A 27830-nucleotide genomic window follows, 5' to 3' on the forward strand; every position below is an offset into this window, starting at 1 on the left:
TTCTAAGCAAGTATGTGGAAAACTGCAATTCCTGCCAGAAGATTCTAAAGATATTTCATAACTTAACAGTATTAATGCTGGTATAAAAGTTACAGCAATGGAGGCATGTCTTCATAATCAGGATTAAAATGTTAGACTTCTATAAATAAAATAATTTCATATCTAGAAAAAAAGATTATTAAGCAGCACAATTTTACATGTAATGTGAAACACATAGTAATTGCAAAAAAAAAAAAAAAGAAGTGCATTATTCTATTCAATATTTTCACAGGATTTAGAAGTTTACTAATTGATTTAAGATTCAAATTGATTTTCCAGTGACATGAAATTTTGTTCCACATTATATATAATTTTTCCTTCCATAAAGGAAAAAGTCTATTAGAAAAGCGACATAAAACACTGCTTTTCTCAAGACAGAACATTACTGACCTCTAGCCTGATACTTTGCTATATGAAAGAAATACTTACTTGCTCTGGTTCCGAACAGAAGACATCATCAAGACCCGAAGTATGGGTTTAGGTTTATTCCATACAAACGCCAATAATTTTTTTTTTACTACTCCTTGCATTATATACCTCTTGAGTAGATATTTTTCAGAAAACTGAAGCCCATGTTCTCATACAAAAGCAGATACAGTCCTGGCAGTCACCATGAGTACATCAAGAGGAAGTAATTACCCTCAACTTTGGAAAGAAAGCAGCAATTCCAAGAGAAACGCTAAATGAACTCTGAGTCACGGGGTGAATCTTGGTATTTTCTTTCTGGCTAGTAGCTCTGAGGTGGGATGCTTGTTTGTTTGGGAATTTTGACTCAAGGGCTCTTTTAATGTGGGATGAAACGTGTTTGCACGCTTCCAGCAAGAGTTGGACAAGGCTGAAGCAGCCAGAGGTATCTTGGGTGATGCTCGTCCACCTCGACAAATCATGTCGAGCATAAACTGAATGGAAACTGGCTGGTTTACTTTACAGACAGGATGATGCCAGCCTCCCTACAAATGTGTAAAACCAGGGAAAGAGAGAAATCAGCAGAGTAAGAACTGAAAGAATAGTTGAAATCTTGGAACCCACCTGTAGATACCTGCTTGCTTAATGGCTGGCTCTGAGAAAAGATTGAAACCCCTCAGTGGCTGTCAGGTTGACATCTATGTGTAAGATTTATTCTTTTAAGTCACTACAATCAAGCTAAAAATCTTCAGTTAACCCAAGCTTTTTCTCACTTCGAAACATGTGCTCGAATGCGTCTCTAGTTTCTAAATCATTACTGAGAAGGGATGTTGCAAAAAAGTTGTTAAATTCCAATAGGCAACATTGAAATTGATCAAAATTTTCTACTACTTCTTTACTTCTACTCTGCTTTTCTTAAAACCAAAAAGAACCTAAGTTTGAGGCTTTGGATACGTTTAAAGAATAAGAAGCAGCCCACTAACCCTTAGAAGGGGAAACACTGAAATGCCACTTGTAATCAAACCCACTAAAGTAAAAAAACCCCTTCTGCTCCACCAGCATCTTGCAGCAGAGCCACAGAACGCTACTGCAGCCACATCCCCAGTGAAGCCAGCACAAGACAACACTGTCCATGCAGCAGACATACAGAGAACAGAACAGCTGTTTTGACATAATTTCTAGTTATGATGAAACCCAAATACTTACATTTGGGAACAAATTACAACCATGACAGTGGGAAAAGCTAAGTCAGTACAATATGTTACTATCAAGACAGCAAGTTCACAAAGAAGCCAGCTCTGTCTTCTACCCAGGTTCTCACAGAGTAAGATGTGATTTGTTCACATAGTGAACAAATTGAAAACAAAGTAAGAGGTAGTGCCCTTAATTCAACATTGTTTATCTATTCGAAGAGGTAGAGGTCCTGAAGCAAGAAATATAATGTAACTATACACTACCGCATTGCGTGCACAAGGATACAAAACTAAAAATTCACAGGGTCTGCTTGCTTGTGACATCTCCTCACATGGGATGGTGTAAGTTAAAGTAACTATGTCTACAAAGTGTCCTGTCCATCCCATAGGGCACAAATAACACTGGAGAATGGCTAAGAACAAACCAGATGCTTTCCCTGCTTTTGAACCCATCAGTAACCGCAGACTGGCCTGCAGGAGGCTGGCAGCAGCTCATGCATGTAGTTCAGGTCACAAAACAGAACCCCAAGTGAGGAGCTCCATTCGTTTTACTGAAGCTGCAAGGACTATGGCAAAACCTGCTTGCCCTTGGCAACCTGTACATTACAGCGAATGGAAAGGGGATGGTTTGGTGAATGAACCTGTGCCTAAGATACGCCTAAGACTGCGTATGTCATGTCTCCTTTGACTCATAAAAGCCAATAGTTACCGAAGGCCTAAAAGTTTTGCTGAGCTGTGTACAAAGTACCAGCTCTGAAGTTCTAGAGGCTGTCCATCAACTATGCTAATTTAAATGAGTTCAGAGCCAGGACTATTCAAACACACTCCAGCACTCCTCTATGAACATTCATTAGAGAAACGTCTGGGCCTATCAGAACAATACGACTGCTGCTTCCCCTTCCCAGCATTACCTCTTGAAGAAGAAACAGACTACTTAACAGTCCTATGCACAGCATAACTCTGATGACAAAATGATACAAATTCACATTACAGTGATCCTACACAGTACATAAAGAATCACGAACTTCATGTAATACTTCAGTGCAGGAAGAAAAATAAAGGCGACTGATTTCACAGAACAAATATATTTTTAATTGTTTTATTTAGAATACAAAAATGACCTATCAAAATACTAACAGAAGCACACTGATGAACCACCCCCCCACCCTTATTTGCCTAAAAAAACTACAGCTGCTTGAGTGACTGCGCAAAACCTGTGACTAAGCTTACTTAAAAGCTTTCAGGGAATCAATATTCAGTTTCACTCAAAATTTTCGGAAAATTGTAGGAAGCTGAAGATGTTTAGAGCTTCAAAACAAAGATTATTTTTTCCGAAAATGACAATCAAGTCATTACAAAGGAGAACTTTATACCAACAGATTATCACACTTTTCAGAGTAAGCAGAAGATGCATGGGATAAATATTTCTAGAATTTATTGAAGAAGAATGGAATTGTGGTTAAATCACTAAATTTAACTTGTGTCCCTAGTTCTGCCAGAAGCTGCTTCTGACTGCACCTAAAAATGTTTCTCCTGTTACCAGCTTCCCACTCAAAAAACAAGTAACAGCAGCAATGCACTATTGCAAGTATTTTGTGTACTACTTGTGCAGTGGGACAGCATCTTTTGTAGGCTATGGAAGTTTCACTTATACTTGGAATGATCTATTGACTTATTGAATATTTGTGTGTGAAATACAGATTACTTCTCATTAAAGCAAGTATCTCAGAAGTCAGGTTTTCATGGTTAGTCTTCTGGAAAGCGTTATCATTTTTTACCCTCTCATTGCTCAACAAGGAGACAAACTCTCCTGGCTCTCCAAGAGTAAATACCCAGCTGGGTAGGAACTAAGCTTGTGAGCAGCGCAAGACTTCCCCAACGTGCTCACTCACATCCTGCCTCTGCAGGTCCCTCTTCACCAGCTCAAATATTAGCAGGGAGATTTGCTTAATAGAGAATATAGGACTTCAGGATAGCAAAGCTTTTGCATGGACTCTGAACAACAGGTTGAATAATAAAAAAAAATTCTGAAGAACCCACACTCAAACAAAAACACTACAGAAGAGAAATTAAAGCAAGTAAATCAAAGAAAAAAAGAAATTAAAGCAAAGTTGTTTATAACTCCCTATAACCAAAGTTACACAATAAAATAAACATAATGGCAGCCAGAGACAGAAACCCAGCAATAAGCCCTAGTCTCTTTCTCTCATTTCACAGCTACAGACAGCAGCGGCCTAGTGTTTGTAAACAAAAAACATCCCAAATTTTTATAATGGGCAACCTCCAGTAGGACACTACAACATTTCAGTGCTCCAGCCAAAACCAAACATACGAGTAGTTAAATAGTAAAAAACCCCAAACCAAACAAAAAGTGTCAGGGTTTTGTTAAAACACTTATCACAAGGGTTATGAAGGACTTCTGAATATCTATTCAGAAACAAACAAGAATATTCTGATTACATTCAGACAGTTTGTCAATTCTATACACAAAAAGTATTGCCAAAGGTCCCTTGAGATTAACAAATATTTTAATAGAAGTTGAAAGAACATAAAAAAAAAGGTAAAAAAAATTAAAGCCATAAAAATTGGCTCTCCCATAAGCCCACAAAATCCAATTACTACATTAAAGAAAAATACTATCCTGTACATCATTACATCTTGATTTAGTACGTAGTTAGCTACAAATGCTACTGTCAGCACAGTAAAGGCAGAGGAGGAAGAAGTGCAAAGCAGTGATGCTTCAATGGGAACCACATGAAGTACCTGCCCCCAGCCAAGCTGCACAGGCCCATTACAGCACAGGCAGCAGAACGCCACTGTCTCCCAAGGCCACACGTACACAAAGAGATTGGTTTAGCAATATTAAGAGACTGAATATTTTTGTCTAGTAAATAGAAGGTCACAGTTCAACCGTTTATAGAATTTTAGATACCATGGTATATTCTTACCTTTTGCAGACTAGTAGGATTTAGCTGGGTTTTATCTATTATTTTCACAGCAACCTTAGGAAAAAACAAACAACCATGGATTATTAAACTCAGAAAAGAGTTTGAACAAAAATATATCGCACCTCTGTGAGCAAAAGCACAGATATGCCCATAAGACATGCATGTATGTCTGCTTTTATGCATTTCATCAAGCAAAATTTCTCACCTATTAGGATTTACCAGCAGGAGCTCAGAACTTTGCCACCAGATGGTACCAGCAAGGAATCAGTTTTATACTTCTGTCAGTGTTTGGACAGAACAAGGTTATCCTGTCCACTGCAAAACCAGGCCCTTCAAACACAAGATCTATCTATCAATAGATTTCAACAGCAAGGATCTATCTATCTATCAATAGATTATAAATATCAATGAAATCTATCTACCAATAGATTTCTCTTCTGTTTTGGAAATGTTCCAGCATGAAGGGACCCCCTCCCAGCCCCAACCCCTTAATGAGTAACACACATTTTCATCTCTTCACCAAGAAGTTACATTTTAAAAAAAAGGAGTGAGTGATTAAAGGGACAGAACTTGAGCACATCGGGTGACTTTTCTTATATCCTGAAACAGCCTCTTTACATCTTCCTTTATGATGACAAAAATGTGCTTTTTCTATTCAGAAGAGAAAGGTAGAATAATAGCAGAAATACTTATTGTAAAGATAACATTATAAAGAGAATATAAAACACCGTTGGCAGGTTTTTCCCTTTAAAGGCTTACCTCTCTTCCAGTAAGCACATGCCTTGCCAGCTTCACTTTGGCAAAATTTCCTTTTCCTATTGTTTTCAGTAAGCGATAATTTCCAATGTGAGGGTGCTCCTCATTGGTAGAGGTGATGGAGTTTCTGCACCGGGGGATGTTTTGTCTGCTGCTGGACTTGATGGGCTGGACGTGTGGTTCCGTGTAGCCATCCACAGAGGTGTGCTGGAAGGCAGATAAAGAGGTGGGAATTTAGCTACTTGAATAGACCAGAAACTTAAAAAAGGTGGAGAAGGGGGTAGTTTATTTACTTTTACAAGTATAACTAATAACTTTGGATGGTAGCTTAAGCAGAACGTGTGGTCTTTGGGCAGAGTTTGATGCACGTCTCACGATAAAGGTCTGCAGAAACATTTTACCAGGTTCAAAAGTAAAACCAGAGACACCCAGGCAGCAATCAACAAACCATTACAGACTTTGCAATACGAAACTATGCCATACTACACACTATACTACTATGTTGCAAATAAACTTGTCTAATCATAACCAAATTTAGTCTTTTCAAAATACCCAGTACAAAAATATTTGTGCTTTGGCATATTTGGAAACAAGGTTTCACTCAATTGTTCATCTCAAATAACACTGAGAAAAATAAACTTTCATGTAAGTTTTGTTCCCCAAACACATTTGCATCTTTTTGTAAGTCACAGAAGTTCTCATTCAAGTAATGAACAATGTACATCTTTATTTAAAATTAATCTATTCTTAAAAAGAAAACCCCATGCTCATAATGTTTCTCATAAATATGTTTTAAAACTCAAAAATTCTGAAGAACTGAAAGGATGTTATTTTTAATACCAACACATCATCCCACATTAACTGTTAGTCGCTGAAACCTGCAGTGCTACTGTACTCTTCAGCTTCCAAGTGTATAAGGGGCAAGACACAGATGGGACTTGGGAACCTTCCAAGGAGAAAACAAAACAACAGGAGATGTCAAAGGGGTGTGAAGTGTATCAGTATTTCAAACGCTTTCTAACATTAGTGGCAGATGGGTACAAATGTTTAACAGGTAAAAATTTAGACTCTCATCTTTAAAGTTACAGATTTTTAAGGCAGGCAAATACTGTAGGTAGAAAGTGTCTTCTCAGACCAGTTTTCAGATTTTGTAACAGAAAGGCACGTTTACTCCCAGCTCACTCAGTACCTGCTAAGCATAAAGCATCAACAAAACTCAAGATGCCTTAATACTTTCCCCTGATTCACTGTTTCAATCACAAAGTGGGTATCTCAGTATCTTTGCACAGAGCACTAACCGAGCCCGTTTCTTTACAGACCAAAGGTTTCTAGGTCTTTGACCTTAAGCCAAAAGCAGAGTTAGAAGGCTCCATTTCTCCCAAAACCCAATCTAACACCAGTCTGTGCTGATCTCACCTGTCATTCCTGAGGCAATTCATTATTTTTATACAAAATGGAATTTAAAGCAGTGTTTCCAACTTCAGTGCATATTTATTACAGACTGAAGTCAATTGCCTCCTGTAAACACCCAGGCTTCATGGATAGTCCCACCGAGCCAAACGGAGTTATTTTGGGACAGAAGCACCAGTAGAATTGGGAAAACCAACAAACAGCTGCAACACAACCGGAAAAAACAAGGAGTATACCACAACCAGAACATTCTTCCCGAATGTAGCACAACCCTGCTTACATCACCTCCAGGGTTATTAATTATTCACCATAGCCAGGAGAATGGTCCTAAATATAATTTTCTGTTTGTCTTTTCATTACCCAAGTCTCTCTGCAAAATACTACTTTACCCCCACTGCTAAACCACCTTCCAGATTACTGCAGGACCAAGCAAGCCAGGCATGTTTAGATGCTATATATCAGACAAATTTATTCAACCATGGAATAACATGCAAGCAATAACTTTAGAAGCGCACAATTAAAATACCTTCCATGGACTTAGAGGATCAGAAGGACAGCTCCAGGCAAAGAGGCTTTGAAACATTCCTTCAACATTGGACACTATTCCTACATGCGATAAATCAGTGCCCAAATAAAAGTCTTGCCTTACAAAACACTCTGCAAGATCAGTATTTATATGGTATTAATAATAAACATTAAAGTCATACCTAGAACCCCATCCAGAGCTACGGCACGATGCTACACAAGCAAGTTTGAAAAGTCTTGGAGCCTACATATACATACAATTAGATCTTCACAGCCCAAAATACAACGCCCACCAGAGCCACCAGCAGCCCTGGTATCAACTGCCAGTTCCCCAGGTGCCCTGGGACCAGCCCACGCCAGCAGGTACCAAAGGAATCCTCCAGATGAACAGTGGGAGAGGCGAGGAAACCCAGTGCCCCTGGCAGAATGAAAGGTGCCTTCACAGGATGGAGCGTTTCAGTGCAGATTTCACAGGGAGAGCAGTTATTCAATCATAATGACAATATAAACCACAAGCAAATCTGAAGAGGGGAAAAAAAAAAAAAGTAACAAGGTTCATGGTAATAATGATTCTGGATTTTGGTCTTTTTGTGACAGAAAAATTAAGCCCCTCCAGATAGCTTATTTACTCTCTCTTACAAGAGATTAGCTTTAGAGTCAACCATTCTCCTCAGCTATGCCCAAGGAAAACAGGAAACATACATAAAAAAGGTCACGTTCTGAACTATATATATATATATATATAAAAATAAAATTTCTGCATTTGAACAGCACTGAATGAAATCCAAATTATTCTCTTAAGCCTTGCGATAACCCTCTCTTTTGCACATAAACAGCTTGCCATTGTTGGAAAGTACAGAGGAATTTAAACTACAAACTCATCAACTTCCAGAAATCAGCATACAACTAAATTGAAACACAACAAGGTTAAGATGTTGGAAAACAATATCAAGTGAGGACAAATAATGGTGTCTCAGTGATTATTTCCGAACAATACTAAAGCTGAACTCCACAGAAGCATGCAATATCCACGCTGGCTAGAAAGACAGGCTACGTAGTTTTAAGATCTTTCTGGTCCATTACAATACATTCATTCATTATGCATCAGCTACTATGTGGCTATCTAAAAATGCCATTTCAGAACAATCTCTAAATTCTGAGAAATCTTTCAGGGTGCTGGAAACAAGTGAGCTGTAAAAACCCCCACTCTCCTTGAAGTTCACTGCCATCTAAAACCTATTCCAGCTAACAACCTGCATTTCCTACACAGGATTTTAATTAGGGATTCTGATAGTTCTCTTGATAATGTATCTAAATATACATATAGTTTAGTGAGAAACACTACCTTACTAGTACGTCATAAACATGACACCCTGTATGTTCAGTTTGTCAGCACTAAAATGTCTAGAAATCAACACAAAATTAGATATTTCTTAAAATAAGATGTAATTTTAAACAAGAAGGTGCAGCAGTAACAAAAGTTTAGAGCTGAAACAGTGTACTAGAGCAGCCGTTTAAATATTTTTCACATTAGTCAAGTACTTAAAAAAGCAAACAAGAAAAACTCCATACAAAACCCACCATCTTTTCAGAAATCTCAATAAAGCAATTCTACCATTCAATTCTATATTGTGACTGAAGAAAGCTCAATTAATACTTATCACTCCTAACTAGGTTTGTTTCTGAGTTCTATTAGAGTTATTACAGAAAGTCAATGGCACTAAAACTCACAAGAGAGTTAACCTGACCCATTGCTGCCCCGAAGCTCAAAGCTATCCTTTTCCTTGCTCACCCAAAAGCAAGGTGAGGTGATGCCCTGGCACGTTCTCTTTGAGAAAGTGCAGAAGAACTAACCCCATCAAGCAGATACAAACTGTGTGCTCCACTACTTGGCTTATTCAGTGTCCTTTACCCCTCAGCTGGCCAATGGGGTGGTATTCCCAGGGACTGTACACTGCAATGAAACTTACACCATTACACATATTAACTGCTCTTACAGCTTAGTCTTAAAAAGTCCCCAGAACTATTCTGGCGCCAAAACCACATAGTTTTTCCTCAAACAACACTGAAGGCCTCTCTAGTCCCTCTGTGTAACACGATAACTCCCACAGATTGATCTGCCTACAAATACATCCCACTCGATTAAGCAAACATATTAGTCCTCAATTTTGCCCTGCTTAAATTACTGTGAGGCAAATTCCTTGGTACTGTCAGCCCCTGGAAGCAAAGCGGTGCTGGAAAAGGCACATCACACTTCCTCTCTCAGTATTATCTCCCATTCTGAACTTAAGTTTCTTGCAGCCAATTTTTATATTCATAACTGCAAACGTTTTCAAGCATGTGCCATACACATGAACACTTGTAACAGCTGTCAGATTTTGCAAGGCAATCAAGACAGAAGGTATCTGAAGGGGTCAGAAGACCAGCTTCTAACTGCCTCTGATCTGCAACAGCTTTGATTCACAATCCAGGGGAAGGAAAGGGGAGAAAGATGAGAAATAGTGTCCTGGATGTCCGGCTGCTTTCGTGTTTAACTGCTTGCTGCCCATAACCATTCCTTTAGGACCTAGAAGCTTCTAGCAAACCACTCAGGCAAGTCTTTTTCTTTTGCTGAAGTAACAATCAACTAAACTACAAGAGTCCAATTTTTTGAAAGACCTTGGTAAACCTCACAGTAGAACCCAACAGAGATGTTCAAATCAGCTTGTTCTGCTTCATGTATCAAGAGCACCCAGAGGTCCAGGTTTCAAGGTATGAAGCCTGGTGCAACTGTGACCTGCACAAGATAACAGTACCTGACCCATCAGTTAGTGCCAAGGAGGATTCACTCCTCTTCTAGGTAAACCCACACCTGCACAAACCCACAGCTTACTCCTGCCACATCACACTACAATCATGAACGCACCTCTGATCTCAACCAGAACATTAAGCACTATCTACTGTACCTTTTCTTACCTCTCAGACACGTACAAAAGTGCTTTGGAGGGGGAAATTAAAAAGACTGAGTGTGTGTGTATGCACACGTGATCCTTTTAATGATTTCTTATCAGCAATCAAATGCATACCAGATTGTGAACGTATGATGACATTTTGTTATAAAACCCCCAAATATCTAAGGTGATCAACCTGCTCCACTGCAACAGGGTAGTATGCAGGACTCAGCTCAAAAGAACCTCCCAAAACCCAAACAAACAAAAACCACAGTGAGGGAAATGGAAAATGTATACACAGATTTTAAATTGGGTGTCGAGACCAGTGCACAGCAGAGGCAGAAGACTGTGAAAAGTTTGTCTTTAACTTGCACACAACCCTGAGCCTGGTCACACAGACTTTCCAGTTGTGGACAAAGAAAATAATCAAACACAGTCATGTGCATCTTTTTGTCTAGATCATATTTACATAATACACAGGAATTTCAGGCATGAACTTTCGAAAGAGCATGAAGCAGTTAAGAAACAATGCTTATGAATAAAGCTGGTAACATTTCATTAACTGATGCTGCAACTCTGAAAAGCATTTTATACAGAAATTAAAAAAAAAAATATCCAAACTATAAGCAGGGAGCTCAACATATACCATCAAGTGGAACACTAAACAAAGTAACTTGCCCTTACTCCTTTTTGCATCTCTTTCCTTTTCTCCCCAGTTGTAATATTCTGTATTTAAAAAAAACCAAACAACAAAACAACAACCAACTTCAAAGTTCATAGTAAAATATTTCTATGGGAAGATGAAATACAATCCCTTAGTGTCAATACACAATAAAGATGCCTTTCTAAAAGCATACATCTATACTGGTGACAGCTAAACTGATGCAGAGCATTAAGTAAATCTTACGCTGTGCTTGTTACTATGGTGTCGAAGCCTCTTAAAAGTTTTGGTGGAGTTTTTTTGTTTTGTTTGTGGTTTCTGTTTGATTGTTTGCATTTTACATGCTCAACCTAGCTTTGTGAGACATATCAGAAACATGTTTGCCAACTTCAAGACAGAACTGTTTTCCCAATCACAAACTACACAGGATGCAATGTTTACAGCTCCCTACTTGAAGCCATCTAGGATAGATACCAGCGCATCATCCACAGCTAACCGACGGCTTTAAACTTCACACACAAAGTTCTTCTGAGTACTTGTCATTTTCATATGGTGACACTGACCTGTCACAAATCCCGTCCATGTTACAGTAACCTTGCTCGCAATTTTTTATTTTTTAAACACACCAGCTATGCCACATGGAAGGGTTGAGCTCATCATCACATTGAATCACAGATACTTTTTATTTAAAGGCTAAAAAAATAAAAATAATAATGCACTGGTCCTCTCTTGAAAGTTCAGCCAAAACTTTTCAGAAAAACAAATACCTTCGCAGCATTAATCAGGTCTGGTAACCCAAACTTGACTAAGGTGCTTCTTCCTCTTCCGGGCCCAGGCTGCAGGTGCGGCAGGACAGGGCCTTCCTGCCTTTGTTCCACTGCTCTCGGAATCGACACAGTTATTTCAACCTGGCATTTTCCTTCCTGACTCATCCCAAACACACAAACAAGATTTTCCAGGGCTAATTCAGGACAGTCGGCCCATATCATCTCCACTAATTGCTACAACAAAACTGAACCCTCCCCATAGGCCCAGTGAAAACTGAGACACGCCAGCTAAAAGCTGCTGCGGTAAAACCACAGGTAGGACTGAAGGGAGGGAAAAAAAAAAACCACCAGAAAAAAAAACCCACAAGTTTTTCCTAAAATCCTCTTAGGTTTACTCATTTTTATTTCATCATTTGGTATAGTACTAGAAGCTACAGTCAGCCCTAGCAAGGAGAAGAGTAAAACATTTCCTATCTTGTCAAAATAAACTGGTTAACGTCCCTCACCCATGAAACCTAACCCAAATGTGTGGTTTTGAAGGAAAGCACTTGGGGGCAGGAAGGAAGGAGAAAAGCTATTCCTGCTGCAGCCTCCTGGACACATTTAAACACTGCCCTTCACACAGAGACAGCTCTTACAACATTTCTTGCCAGCCACTGCTTTTTCCTCAGGAGGGGATCAGTTTAACCTTGCTGGTCTTTTTTGACCTATTTCATGAGATCTTCAAACCCAGGGAGCATTCCCAGCTCACCCAGGACATCCTGCCAGCATCCAGAGACACCGGCTGTGACGGGGCTGTGCTGCTGAACGCCACAGCACTCACAGCCTGCTCCAAAACCTTCAGTAAAACAAAAAGAAAACAAAAAGAAAACAAAATAGAGAATTTGATCGTTAATTGAACCAACCAAACAAGAACAGGAACACACCGAACACACCCAGAAAGCGAAACTTCTGGCAAAGGAAACTGGCAGTAGTTTTTATTGCACTTATAAACGATGCAGCCAGGTAATTTTTCAGCCGGCCTGATGAAAGGCAGGAGAAGAGAGACATGAAACAACTTACGGTTCAGGATCGTGTCAGGCACATGGAGCTTCTCAAACGTTTGCAGGAGTACAAGAAATGGAAAATGCTTTCACATCAAACTTCAAAACTGAGGGGAAAGGGCTGTTTCTACAGTCTGGAGACTACAATCTGGAAACCTGAGGCTTGCCTCCAGATGAGAAGAACAGCAGTGAGAGGAAGGGTTTACTCACAAAAGAGGGACCAGATTACAGAGCTCCGTGTCTCTGATACTCATGATCAAACAACCCGTCCTCTGGGCCAGAGGAGGATTTTTTTCTGCAGAAGGAAAGCGTACACATAGGTAATTGGGACCAGGCTCTGCATCACAACTCATTCTTCCCGTCAACGTTTATGAAATGGGAATTTTTTTCCTTGCCCACTGTATACCTAAGATGACTGTGGAAGAGGCCACAAGTGGCATGATGGCTACTGAAACCCAGCCAACGCTGCTGACGTGCCTGCCCTGCCATTGGGGCAGCAGGACAGACAGCCGACACAGGGAGCCCAGCCAGACAGAACCCAGCAGCTCCCCTGCCAGGGGAACCTCCAGCTCCTGGAATACATGGCCAACCAGAGAGACGCCCAAGCACCAGCACAGGCCCGAGGTGGATGAGGAACACCCAGAACCATTCAGATGGGGCCACACTAGCTCACGTTAAGCTCTCATGGAAGGCCACACCAGCAGGACAGGAACAACAGGGAAAAGGAAACCACTTTTCTTGATAATCCAGAGGCAAATTGACACCAGTAGTGAAACTTTAGCTAAGAGATACTTATGCCTATTCCACAACAAGGTAAAAAAACAGCAGGACTGGTGGAAAAAAACCCCAAAAAAATCCTCAAACCAAACAAAAGAAATCCCACAAACAAGTAGGCTTATTTGTGTTTTTTACCTGCATGGGTATGTGAAACAGAAGAGCACACAAATGCAACCTTAAGAAGCTACCTTTTAGGAGTGACACACATGGGCAAAGCACTCTTAACACTTTTGTTACATGAAAGGGAAAATTAAGTTATTCCTTTAGCAAGCTGGCAGCACTTCTAAAGTCTTTACATCCCTGTTACTGGATCCATCCAATGGATCCAATGATGAATCCATCAAGACAGATCACCATCTTATTTTGAAGACTATTTTACCTCAAGGTCTTATTAACTTTCTGAAGTAAAAGCCTGCTTCTAAGAAGTGATGAGATGACCAATTAAAATATCCAACCTGATAGCAATACATACTAATTGATGCACCCATGTCCTAGAAAAGAAACTGTAGGGCAGTGCAGGACTCTGCAATGTTTGAGGATCATGTCAAGTTATGTTTCAAATGAAGTTATGCAATATTCAGAAGGATTTCACAATATTCCTTTGACATACACCGTTTATGGATCTTGGAAGTTTAATCTAAAGGGTACAGAGACTCATCTTAATGTCTTCCTTCGTACAAAACAGTATGTACAACACAAACGTATCTAAAAGTAGTTGGGGAACCAACTACTTAATTTTGAGAATTAGAAAAGGAAAAGAAAAGCACAGCCCTACAGCAGATTAATAGGGCCCACCTCATGCCCTTCTACAGGAGCTGCAGCCTCGGGGGGCAGACCAGGGCACCCTTCCTGACCTGGAAAGCACTTCCATGGCCTCTTGCACTAGAGCATTCTGGCTTAGTTTCTTCAGCTTGAAGGCTTGGTAGTATTTTCTGGCCCTTCTCTCTGCAGCAAAGACCTTCTGTTGTCACTAGAAAGTCTCACCTCAGAAGCCTGAAGTGCAGAGTGCCTACTGCCTGCCACGGAGATGCAGTTTCAATAGTTAAGCCAGGATATAAGCAGGCTCAGCATTCTGCAGACATACTTTTTTTTCATAAGCATCGATACAAAAGTTGACTTTGGGGAGGAATATGTATTTTGGCACAGGAAAACCAACCACCTTCCTAAGAGAAGGAAGCACCGTAGATGGCATAGGACACATCTAGCAACAAGCCTGCACACCGGCAGCACCCAGTTACAATGGGTTTGTCTGTCACGAACAGCCCAGCAGAACCTGATCTGAGGGTGGGAGCTGCACGTAAAGCTCTAAGGACACCACTAAACTTAGCTGGGCTCTGAAAGCATAAACCACGTTTTACACACAAGATTATGATGATGTATGCAAGCCAGCTGGTACATGGTGAACTCAAAAAAAAAAACCCAAAGGAAAATGAAGACAGTCTTCTGCTGAGTGCTCTGCCCTGTTTTTCATGTAAGTATTAATTAACAGATCAAATAAAATGTCCTCAGCTGGGCTGTAGTAACTATTTACCCTTATGTGGATAATGCTACACCACATTTCAACTTAGCAAATATATTCCCAACCTCACACAGATTTACGCTTAACTTTAAGCTGTCCAAACACCGTATGCCCCTTGGACCAGCTCATATCTTACGATCAAAGAATGCGCTCTTCACAGAGCTCAGACCACAATCTCCTCAGAGTCCCTTGTTTCTCAACTCATGCAACCACCTTTTTTAACCTTTGGGCTTCAATTATTTATGATTACAAACTGCCATGATTTAGCACTTTAGAAATATGTGGAACTAGGAAGCTAAACTGAAAAAAAGGTGGGGGGGAGAAGAGGCAACCAGCAGCAATATCCCTCAAAGATTTTGCAAAGTACCTAATACAGCTAGAAAAAAAAGAATATATTTCTTTATATGCTTTAAACTGGCAGATGCAGTAATACAGTAGACAATGAATACTGACAATTACACATGTACCATAGGTACCTGTCAATGTACTAAATTCAAATCATAAACAGAAATCACGTGTGAGTATAGCTAAGATGTGAAAGCCAAGCATGAGAAAAAGAATGAACATAACAAATGAAACAATCCATGTTACATAAGTGAGCAGAGGAAGTGGAAGAAAAAACATCACAGGACGCAAAGGAAATATTAAAAACAATAGATGCTGGATTTACCCAGCCCATTAAAATAAAAAGGTAGGAAAATGTGGAAGAAATAATGTGCATATATACATATGGATAAAGCTTAAGAATACAAGCTAAAGAATCTACGATTAAAGGGTTTAACAAAACTAATATGTATTCAAAATGAATAGCCATTAAAACAAGCTGCCAAACTCAAAGTAAGAAAAAAAGGTACCAAAAAAAAAAAAAAAAGAGAATTATGATTTAGTTCAGATAATGCTTGAGCAAGGTATCTTGCAGTCTGGAAATCCCCAACTGTGGGGGCTTACCTAATCAGATGCTGTCTCATATTAAAGCAGGAATTAATTTGATTTAGTCTTACCAAAGGGAAAGTCAGGAAAGCAGAGAAGTCATAGGAACCTGAGGACAACGGCAGTATGTGACAGGGACTCCCTACCAGCAACTGGGAATCCATCCTCAAAACCTTAAAGGAGTCATCCTTATGCAGATTTCAAATGGACGTCACTGAATTATTCCAAGTCGTAGGATGGGTCAGACAGCAAAGTTATGTTTTGTCTTCCACCATCAGCCTGCCAAGGGTGCCTCTCCCATCCACAGTCCTATGATGCTCCTTGCCTCTTAACAGAGGAGGAAAGAGCAGTATGTTGCGATTCCTAAATTATCACAGCCTCACTGGGAACCCCATCTGTAATTTTTTTTCCCTTAATTTACCAAGCTAACTAGAACCCTTCCAGTCGCAGGGGATGAAAGCTATTGTGTTAAGTATCTTTTTCATTTCACCAAGCAGCCAACAAAGAATCTATTCACTTTTGCCCCCCAATAACTGACTTGAAATCAGGCACAGCTTTCTACTTTGTCTGAAAAATTATCTGGAGGAAAATTAACTCCAATATATGATAACTGTACTACCTGCCAATATACTTGACAATCTCCCAGTTTGCTTTCCTCTTTTTGCTGTTTATCACTGAGGTAGCCTCAGAAATACCTTCAATTAAATCAAGACAATATTAGGAAAATGGCTCATGCATCATTAATATTTCACTTTTTCACAATAACTTTAGCCTAATAGTCAAGTGCTATATTTAATTCAGCTTCTTCAGGTCAGTAATTATTATGTGAAGGGAATGAAAACAAACAGATGGATACAGGAGTCCAGTTTGTCTCTTCTATGCTACTCAAGAAGGTTTGACACTACTTATTTTGAAAATAATTCTATTTAAACAAAATATTATACACCACTGGGAAATGGATTTAATGAGTAACAGTGAAAAAGCTTGTACACAGTACCAAAACACAGTTTTACAAAAGGTCACACAAACAAATAACAACAGCAGCAATAATAGTAATAAATATTTTATCTTGTAGTATTTAGAAAACATCAAATTTGATTTTGGTATCAGCAATTTACTTCTATTCTTGCTTATACAGAGACTGCAGCTTTCTTATAAAGGACCTTCGAATACAGTTTTTATTTTATCAGTCTACTTGCTTTGCACAGGTTGAGGGATTAGATTTCCCTGAGCCTGTCTACAAACACTGCTGCAGGCATACATTCTCCAATAATAATTACATCTTCCATTGACTAACTCCAGCATCTGTATCAGCTCGACCCTCATTGCTCACACCAACTTTCTGTAGATAAGATTTTTCTGGACGATGCAGTAGATGGAGCAAGAGTTTCATTGTGAAATGCTTTCATAAATTTTCTTTGTTCACATGCATCTTACGTTCATCCATCATGGGAAGAAAGAACTCCAAAGAGCAGCCAGTCTTATTCACTTAATATCAAATTAAGAAAAGGAAATTTGAAAAGTTATTATACGTGGGTATGCCTGGTCAAAACTACTGAGAGACATTATTATTAATATTTTCTGTATACATCTCATTGTATTGAATGATTACAATTGTTATTCCTTCTGGAGTTTGATCTTAAGCAGAAAGTACTATTTTAGTCCTTCACCAAGAAATGACGTTTTCCTGACTTGTTTAAACCAGACAGTTCTTACTGTAATAATTGCAGGGAGCGTTTAAACCACTGGTAGACAGTTCTTACTGTAATAATTGCAGGGAGAAGAAAATCTGATTACTGTTGGAAAAAAAATTACTAAAAAACCCAAATGCTTTAAAGAATTCTATTACCTTCAATCGATAACATTATCTGGAATAGAGATATGAGTAAATACATTACACATGTAATCCATTTGTGGAAAACAACCATATCCTCTGTAAGAGCTCAATGCAGCATTTAACAGGCTAAGGTAATTTCCACGGCAAAAATCAGACTCTTCTTAACACGCGAGATTCTCTGAATTTTTGAGCTATGCCTCTGCTTATTTTAAGTAATGACAGAAACATCTAAGAATTAGAAAGATACTTATACATTACTGAAGCCAAGCATGCACTCTCAAAAGGAATTTCAGACATTTACTGTTCAGGCACCAGTCAGTCGTTTACACGGCAGCTTCACGTCCCGCAGTGCGCCCCGTACTTCGCTTCCCCAACTCTGCCATTCCCGCACATTAAATTCCTCACATATCTACCGAGTTCATGAAGAAAACCTCGCTCTACAAAGACCATTGTAAAACTGTATTTTCTACGTAACCACTGTAAAGCTTTGGTTATTCTCTGCTGTTACCTGAGAGGAGAAAGCACAGTAACTTTACTAGGGGGAGGGAAGGCAATGCAGATTGAGGAAATACAGCCTAACTGACAAGTATTTGAAGTTGTAACAATCATTTTTGCTCATAATTTCAAGAAGAGCCTCTAAAACAAAACCAACTCCCCCAGCCACCCACAGCAAAGCATTTCTTCACTCCCTTTCACTTTACAGCTCAGATTATTCCCATACTGAAATGCTCCCTGGGATTCATACAAAAAGATAATACTTGAAGGATAAACAGGAGCTACAATTACGTAGTTTTAGCAAAGCTCTGTATTGGTTTTGCTTATGTCATTAAATGAGCAAAACTGGAAAAGGTCCCAGAAACAGCGAGAAGCAGAAGGAAGTTGGCAACTAGTCCACAAGCTCAAGCACAAAAGCACGTTAGTAAGCAAAATGTGGGGGAAAACAAGATGGGGGGGCAAGAACATGATAAGGTACGAAATCAAAGGTATTAAATGGCAGCAATTTAATGAAGATGGGTAAATGGAATCTCAGAAAGATGGATATTGGGAACTACGGAAGGATAAAGCTGCTGCGATGGCAGGTTATAAACTATCATCAGGTCTAAAACGAAATTGGTCAAATATTTGAGGGACTAAATAAGAAAAATGGTCTATGTGATATAACCTTTAACTTTAAGGTTACAAATAAATGGTCTTTTCCCCTGTAAAAAGCATGCTGCTTGGAGACAAGTAAAAGATGTTTTACTTTATTTTTCTTCTACTTTCTTCCTAAGCATTGGGTTAAGATGCAAAAGATAAGAGCCAGCAGTGGGGAAAAGAGGAAGCCAGGGGAAGGCTTCCAAGAGAGCTGGAAACAGCGCTCTGTGGCAGGCACTAAGGCTGTGCCTTCACTTGGGAGGAGCGTGTTTTACTGCATCATGAGCAGTGGGTCCTTCTCCAGAGGCCAAGGGGAGCAGTAAAACCCTGCTCCTGCTGGGGTGAAGCCTGCACTGCCTCTGCTCCACCTCTGGCTGGGGAGCCAGGCTGGCCACGGGCAGCAGACCCTCCAGCAAACCCTGCTGGAGCTGCAGCTACCCAAATCTCATCTGTTTTCTCCAGCCACATCTGCCTAATGGAAGGTATCACTTCTCTCTAACAACCTTGCCTAATTTCGTCTCTGCTTGGTACCTTAAAAGTTATCATGCACTACTATTACTTTATAATACAAAAACTATTAGACTTTGTTACCAGTAATATTATCGTTAATATTATCTCTTGCAAAAGACTGCCATGGGCTGTCCCATAACTCTGCACGTCCAGCTACGGGAACACCCATGTACTACAGGAGTGCTTTTGTTAGAGGTGAAACAAAGTTCTGTCTTACTATTCAAGCCATCCATATCACAACTATATACGTTTAAAATACAGTTCTGCAAGACAACTGGATAAAGAGCCCTATGTTGACTCAAAATACAAATTTGGATATTATTTTCTGCTCCAATTAACATTTCTCTACTTTAGTGAATTCTGCAGGCCACATTTTTGAACGTAAAACAGATTATTCCACTTCTTGCTAACACACAACTGGGGTTAAAATGAACAAGACAAACACTGACATGAAGTCAGGAATGTGTTTCATTCTCTCCTCATTAGAGCTCAGCCATATTTATCAATCCTTACCTGAGAAACCTTTAGGACTAGGAACACACTTATCAGGGCACTATAGTTACTGAGCATTCAAAATGACTGAACAATGTAAAGAACGTTTTACTGCTTTTTGGTATTTTGCTAGTGCTTCTTTAGACTTGGTACACAGCTTGGAAATTACAACAGTGAAACTGGCTAAAGCTTACTGTAACCAAAATTCCTTTCTGATATATTGCCAGTCTTTTGAAGAAAGCAAGTGTGAAGAAAAAATAATCCTTCTCTTTCAAAACATGTTGTATTACTGTATTATGAATGTAGGTTCCTATAACATGTCTTACACTTTTATAAAATGTTGCAGACTTAAACTAGTTTGCACACAGAGGGCCAGGAGCCATTGGTACCGAGCACTTAAACCTTCCACAGCTCAGCAGGAGCCTCTACAGAAGTCACCTTGCTGTAAGCCACGTGGACGCTAACGTGAGCAGGGTGCAGCCCACTTCTCACTGTGACACCCACGGCACACACCTAAGCTGTCCCACAAGCACGGGAACAGCAAGATAGAAGAAGGAAAATTACTTTTTCCTGGATCCACATACAACAAACAACAGAATGGGAGAACTTGAACATACTCAGACAATGCATTCACTCCAGCAGAAGGGACCCTGCTTTCCACCATGGTTTAAGTGATGTCCAGTGACTGACTGTCCATCAGCCGTCCTGACAAGATCGAGAATTTTAGAATAAAATGATGATCTTCTGTTCTAGAGAGAGACACAGAAAACCTGCACTTTTGGGTTTTATAGGAATACACTCTATTGATCAATTGTTGCAGCCTAAACCATGGCACTGCTTCATGAGCACCCCCAGTTCTTTCCTTTAAAGGGTAATTGTAGCCCGGCTGAATTTAACTGTGTAGCCACCTTACTATGACTGTGAACATGTGTCTTTCAGCAGAACTCGGTGCTTTCTTTGAAAGCATACATACAGAAATCCCTGACCAAACACTGGCCTGAAAAAAAAGAAAAACCAACCCCCAAACCAAAAAGCAAACAGCCAAACTTATTTTTTTTTTTTTTCAACTGGCATCTCAGTTGAAAAAGAAGCAGGATTATGACAAGGACAGAGAGTACATTCCGATACTTCTCCCTGAACTATTTCACCATGACAGCTACAGCATGCTTGGTCACTACTTAGGAAAAAATAAGATGGAAGAAGCACAGGGAAACCTGCCTTAGGAACAAGGACCATCTTATTCTTGGAATGTTTAACCTTAGATGCGCTAGGATGCTCGCCAAAACTGTTTAAGCTGCGTCACGACGTTCAGCTCTGAAGCCTTAAACTGACACTGAGATCTCAGCAATCCTTTGATTTTACTGTCTGACTAAGCCATTCACAGGAAAAAAAAAACAACAAACCAAACCAAAAACAAAAGCAGAAGAGAGAAGTTTTCTTTCTTAGATGAAATACAACTGGCCCAATTTAAAGCTCAGTCTAGCACTGAGCAGACAGAACACGAAAAAACCATTAATTTAGAATGTGAAAAAAGTAGAAAAATGTTAACAATTAAACAGGCTTGGTAGTTGATGTGGAGAAAGAGCTTACTATTAGAATTCAGATTCAGTTGCATTATATACTCATTATATTCATTACACTGCACAACATGAATGTTTCGATGGAACTTTCCTGCTTTCATTAGTTGTTTTCAGAAACATTTGACTGTGGAGAACTTTTCTTCTCAATTTACCACTACCTAGAGGTCAGCAAACATTTGAGAATAAAGACCCACCAAAAGAAAAATGGTTTTGGTGATTCTGAAATTCCAGAAAGATTAAAAAAAAAAAAAAAAAAAAAAAAAAAAAAAAAAAAAAAAAAAAAAAAAAAAAAAAAAAAAAAAAAAAAAACCACAAAAAGCAAGCTTTGTGTTTCCAACAATGACAAAAATTAATAGATTGTGTCATGACCATAACACAAATAAGCTAAGTTTGAAACATGTCACTGTCTGCAGCAACTTACAAGTAGTGTATTTAACCTGGAGGGCAGCAGAGAGCCGAAACGTATGTTAAATAAAAAACCAAACAAAAAAGCAAGGTTGAAGTTGCTGAAAGATGATATAGATAATATTTAAACAGAAGCAAGAAAATGCTTTTTCTCTGATACCACATAATCTGGAAAGTTTGCTCAAACTCTCAAGGTGTTAGTAGGCAAATCTGTAGGAAATCTGTCTCAGGGCTTTAATCGCACTATAGATTTTTAGCTCCACATTAATAGTAAAATCATCTCTCCTTTCTACAGGATCGTTTCTCAATGAATCCACTCTACTGGAAAGCAGTGTTTAAAGTTCTTTCTCAAACATCAGTAAGACATTAAGGCTAGTCTATATTGAACTCTGAGAACAAGAAAAAAAACTCTGCAAGTGCAAACACAAATCGCTGAGAATGCAATTTTACAGTAATCACTGTATCTGCACTTAAAAGAGAAATGAAATTACTACTTTCTCTGTGTTTAAACAATTGATACCACTTAGAAATTAGCAGGAGCTACCTTTGCTAAATAACAGTAATTGTGATGGTAGAAACTTATCATGTTTATAGTAAAAATGTTAATTTCCAAATATAATTGGGTGTCATCAGGAAAAAATAATCCTACCTTTACTGATGATGAAAACATTAAGTGCAGAGTTCAAAAATTAAAAAAAGCTGTATCAATATAAACAATAAGTCCGTGTGATCAGAAAAATACGAGGGTAGAGACCCCACTGGTAACAAGACTCCATGGAACATCATCTCCTTGTTCTAGCTCAGTGTCCAATTCCACTGATCACGTAAGGACAGTACTTAGAACACCAACCACAATGTATCTTTATGTTTACCTATGAACTTCCAAACCCCATGAACTATGAAATGAAACAAGTAGTACAATCAAACTGTATTAACTCTTTCTGAACTTTTTATACTCTTTCACAATGCTGAGAAAGAACACTGAAGCGTGAACCTACATTTCACTTGTTTGTTCCAAAATATTTATCTTTACAGAAGAAAAATGAAACTAAATGTCTCTATCAGCTGTGCTATGGCTCTCTATGATTCACTTGGAAGGTTAATTTCAAAATGGATAAAATACTTCATACCAAAATGTACCTTGCTCTCTCTCCACGCATAATGCTCTGAACATCGAAGCTCAAGACCTGAACCAAAACAAACAAACAAACCAAACAAGTCCGTAGAGAGAAAACACAAACCTTCAAAATAAGATTAGGAGAACATGCTCTGTTCTTACCAGTCAAACAAACATACAACCTAATGGTGTATTTATGATCAAGAAAAAACAAGGAAAGGCATTCTCCACTTTGCTACAGCCCATCTCCTATGGATAAGAAAGATACAGCTGTACTCTTGAACCCAGAAGGCTCGGAAACTAGGCCAGTCTTCTGCTCAAGGCACTGAACGAAGGAATTCTTGTCAGATACTTTCTCCCACGCCCCCTCTGTCCAAATCAAAACCATGTGTTCTTATTGTGCAAATCCAGAAGGGAAAAAAAAAAAAAAGAAAGAAATGAAACGTGGTATAATTATGATTACCCCAACCTGACCATTCCATTTTCCTTCTCTTGCCCTGATCAATTTTTTTTTCTCTTTAAAATGCAGCTGCCTGGTAGCCCCCACTACCAGAAAGTCATCCTTAACCACACCCACACTAGCTGGCATCCAAGATATCACCTTCCCTCGCTACGCTACAAACGGGTGTGCGTGTGTCAAAATTATAATCATCTGTTTGATAATGAAGGAAATCCCGTGATCATAGGGCACTGTATCATCCTTCCTTTAAAACTCCCTCTGCCATGACACCTCTCAATCGCTCTCACGTGGTGCTGGCGAGGTCAGACAGACCAGGATTCCCACACTCCTCCTCGGCTCCGGCTGGCGTCACCGTCCCGGGCTCCTGCCTTGATGGCTCCTGCCTCCGCCCTGAACCTGCAAGATCTCTGCAACAGAACTAACAACTTTTACGTGTCTAAAAAGCACAAAGCAAAGTAATGCCTTAAAACTTAGCTAGAGGGGTGACACCACAACACAAATAAATAGTAATTCCTTCACAAATAATAGTAATGCCGTCAAAAAATTAAATTACACTTACTATAGAAAAAAAATAAATGTATTCTTGTGCCAGACTAAGAGGTTCTTATGTCAGAAAAAGCAAGCTACAGCATTCTCATCGTTATTAATTTTACTAAAGCAAGTAGCTTACAGCCGACTGTTGAGTCTGAGTCTTATAGAAAGCTCCCCAAAAACATGTAAGAGAATCTATTACTGTTGTATTCAGGAAAACCACCCCATAATTTAATGGCATGATGCAATACAATATGAAGGGAAAAAACAGAAAAGCCCCTCTCTCCTCAATTAATACCAACTCAATGAAAACAAAAGAGCTGCTCTAGCTCAGAGCTTTGGATTCCCACTCCTCTCCTCCTCCAGCCTCAGCAGCGATGGGAAGCTCAGTTCACCCAAACTAACCCCAGCTGCAAGGGTCTGAACACACCGAGACATCACCTGCTGCAGCCCACCTTACAGCTTCAAGAAAAGCTGTAAATAATGACACGTACAAAATCAAAACACAGGAAGTTTATTATTTTAAATACTACTCTTCCCCCTCACTTGAAAGAAATCAATCTGGTAATAGGCATGAAAATAATCTTTACTGTACTGCCTCCACCCATTCATTTCCCCAAGTTTCCCAATAAACCATTCAATGGGAATAACTGCCTGACAATCATATTCTATTTTGTTTCCTTAAACATAGCTTTCATGAAAGAGAAATAGCATTTCCAATGCAAAATATTTATGGACATACGCTAGAAAAGTTAAATGCAGCACGGGGAGACATAAAGAATAGCAAAAAGGGAAAGGCAGCAGAAAAAAAAAAAAAAGGGTGTGAATTTCTGTAGAGCAGACCTATCAGTTATAACACCCTGACTTGTTCACAACCGCCGTTTCCCTCCACCTGTTGTTTGTCCGTTGTCAGTGGCCCCTATACCTTTCACTCCAGCTTCCTGATAAGACCTTATCGAGTAATCTGCTACACAATATTACCCCTTCTAGACTATTTTCAAAGAGCACTGATGGATAAAAGGCATAAAGAATTATGGAAATACGCACATTTTTCACCCATCCCCCAGGAACTCCCATAATTCCTCCAGGAATGCATATTCTTATGATAGGTGCTATAACCAATTATTGTAATTCTTTTTTCCCAAATGACAGAACATACGCTTGCATATTCAACTGAGAAGAACATACGTTGAAATTTTATTTATTTTCCATTTTAAAGAGCACTGAAAGCAGCTGACAAGCGGCAGGGGTGGCGGTGGTGGGGCAGTTCCCCATGATTTCATGGGACGACCTCACACCACGTGCACAGCGCAGCTGGGCACGCACGAAGGTTTGTACCCAGAGCCATCCATCAGCTCCCTCTGGGATACAGAGCTACTCTGTCCCCTGAGAGACACACAATGGAGCAACGTTGCCGAGATGGCCACGTGTGTGAGATGGGAAGAGAAGAGCACTCTCCTGAAGATCACCATTAGCTGCAGGACTTGGGAGAGCTTTGCTAATATACGTACTCGGGAACTGGAAATATGCCTTACAAAGATGGATTTATTTACCAGGCCAAAATCATTTATATTTATGCTGCTCTCTAACTCCTCACTCTTTCCAACAACTTCTCACCACCTCAGTTACCCAGAGCTGACTGGCCAAACTTTGGGTATCAAGGCCCATCAGCATAAACACTTACCCAGTCCATTAGCGTTTATTAGCAGGAGGAAGCACATTAAAAGTAAATTAAGAGTATCACCTCACCCTAACAGAGTCCATTTTAAACCCAGGAATGCTGCTCTTCGGGAAGTCAGCAACCAACCTCCTCCTCCTCCTCCTCCTCCATCCCACGTTGGCCACTTCAGCAAAAGGTCTTTGGTGAGTGAGACCACAGGTACTGGAGAGGGCTTCCCGAGGCTCCCCAGAGGGCAGAAGCAACAACCTCCAAGAGATCTCTGCTCTGGAACCCATCAGAGGCCATACTGATGGCAGCGCTAGAATTATTTTGTGCATGTTTGGGAAATTCCTGCAAAGAGCTGCACAACTCTTTACTGCTGATCTGACTGAAGGAGTATATTTATTGGTATTAGGTTACAGACTCACACCAAGATTTTCAGGACCAAATGTGCAATTTTGAATATTTTGATATCCTGTACAAAATTGTTTTTTTTTTTTTTTTTTTTAGATACTCCATGTACTCTCTGAAATAATAAAATAATCCTTACTTATCTCTAGGTGTCAAAATCAAGCATCCAAAAGTAGCACAGTATTTTCTAAATGAACTACTAACACTTTAATTGAAGTTTTCATTTTATAGAAGCTGATGACATTTGAGAATATTTCCATTTGCCTTGTGTAAATGTGCTTTGTAATTCTTATGTACTATATTACTGGATACATACATATTTCTTATCCCTTCCTGTCATCTCTCATCTACATTCCTATATACACTTGAAATGCAGACTCACGAGTAACATGCATCACTCAAACCTGGACTTTGTCATTTAGTTAAATCTAACTAAACTTTCAATTTCGTCTCAAGCACACGCTTTCGTTCTGACACTAATACAGGATCATCAGTCTATGAAGGACATACCAAATGCATCTACCTGCCTTAAGCTTCAACTAGGAACCAGCTATGTCAATTCAACTTCCACTGAGCGACTGATACTCATTATAAGCTCATTATAATAAGACACCAAGCTAGGGTTTCACTTCTTTAACTATATTATTTCATTTCTGTTACCTTTGTCTTCCAAATCCTCTTCTCATGCATACTTTTCCTTTCATATAATTCAGTAACCTATTCAGCGGGCACTGCTGCTTTGGTTTGCACAGTAACAAACGTTATGAGCTCCTAGTGTTGGCCAGTACCTCCATGGATTGATACAATACAAAACAGCATCTTCTTCAACCGATTTCAACCCACTTTCCACTCAACTAAAGGTTGGGTGCAATGCCTGCATGCATTAAATTTCATATGACTCCTTTTTCTGCACCTTCTGCCACCTTCCCAAAGGCAAGTAGCGATATCTAGTGCACATTCCAAACATACCTCTTCTAACATTGGTCCCCTCACCTAAGATGCAAATTTCACACCTCCCATGCTACCGCCTATTTAAATAATCACCATCAATGGACAGGACCAGACACAGGCCAGGATTTTAAGATCTCTCAGGTCTACCACCTATCCTAACCAAGACTGGTCATTTTCTGCAGGAAGACCACTGCAACGGAGAACAACACTGCGCTTCTCTTCCATCAAGTCCGGGCGGAGCAGAGGAAGAGCGCAAAGATGTTTAAAGAGAGCACAAAGGAAGATACAAACAATCAACTGGGGAGGTACCAAGGACACGACGACAGCCTCTCCCAGACAGCAGCACAAAGCAGAACGGCGGAAGGAATACAGCAACAGCGAGGCCGGGGACCATCTCCGAGGTGCAAACCAAACAAAGAGCAAGTACGGCTGGATCCCGGCAGGCGAGACAGGGCCCAGCGCCCGGCAGACCGAAGGCCCACGAGTGGGTGCCCCCACCCAGGCAGGGCGGGTGCCCATCCTGGGGGTCGCCTGAAGGCAGGGCAGCCCGGCCCGCAGCCCGCGGGGGGCCGCAGGCCTCTCCCCGGCGGGGGACCGAAGCCAACCGCCCGTGTGCGCCCGCAGCCGCCGGCTCCAGCCAAGTACATATAAGGGCAGCCCGGCCCGGCCCGGCCCAACAACGCGTGGAAGGGGCTGTCCGGCCGCCGACCCTGCGGGGAGGCCCGGGGCCGCCGCCGGGCTGGGGCGACGTGGAGCCCATCGCGCCGGACCCGCCCCGCATGGAAGAGCCTGAGGCGGGGGTGCCGGCCCGGCTCGGCGGGCCAGGGGGCGGCCGCGGC

At 40.2% G+C, this 27830-nt stretch overlaps 1 protein-coding gene across 4 annotated transcripts in view; it reads right to left on the bottom strand.

The window, feature by feature from the left end:
- The window catches only part of MARK1 (MAP/microtubule affinity-regulating kinase 1), a 57294-nt gene that overhangs the window by 28532 nt on the left and 932 nt on the right, over nucleotides 1-27830 (bottom strand). For all 4 annotated transcript variants that reach the window (XM_014950998.1, XM_014950996.1, XM_014950997.1 and 1 more), the window contains exons 2-3: nucleotides 5345-5548; nucleotides 4586-4639 (exon numbers count right to left, since the gene is read on the bottom strand). In XM_014950998.1, the coding sequence (XP_014806484.1) occupies nucleotides 4586-4639; nucleotides 5345-5548 (258 nt within the window). The remainder of the gene's footprint in view (nucleotides 1-4585; nucleotides 4640-5344; nucleotides 5549-27830) is intronic.

This window comes from Calidris pugnax, unplaced genomic scaffold (genome assembly GCF_001431845.1).
Source record: "Calidris pugnax isolate Ruff unplaced genomic scaffold, ASM143184v1 scaffold24, whole genome shotgun sequence".
Taxonomy (NCBI): domain Eukaryota; kingdom Metazoa; phylum Chordata; class Aves; order Charadriiformes; family Scolopacidae; genus Calidris; species Calidris pugnax.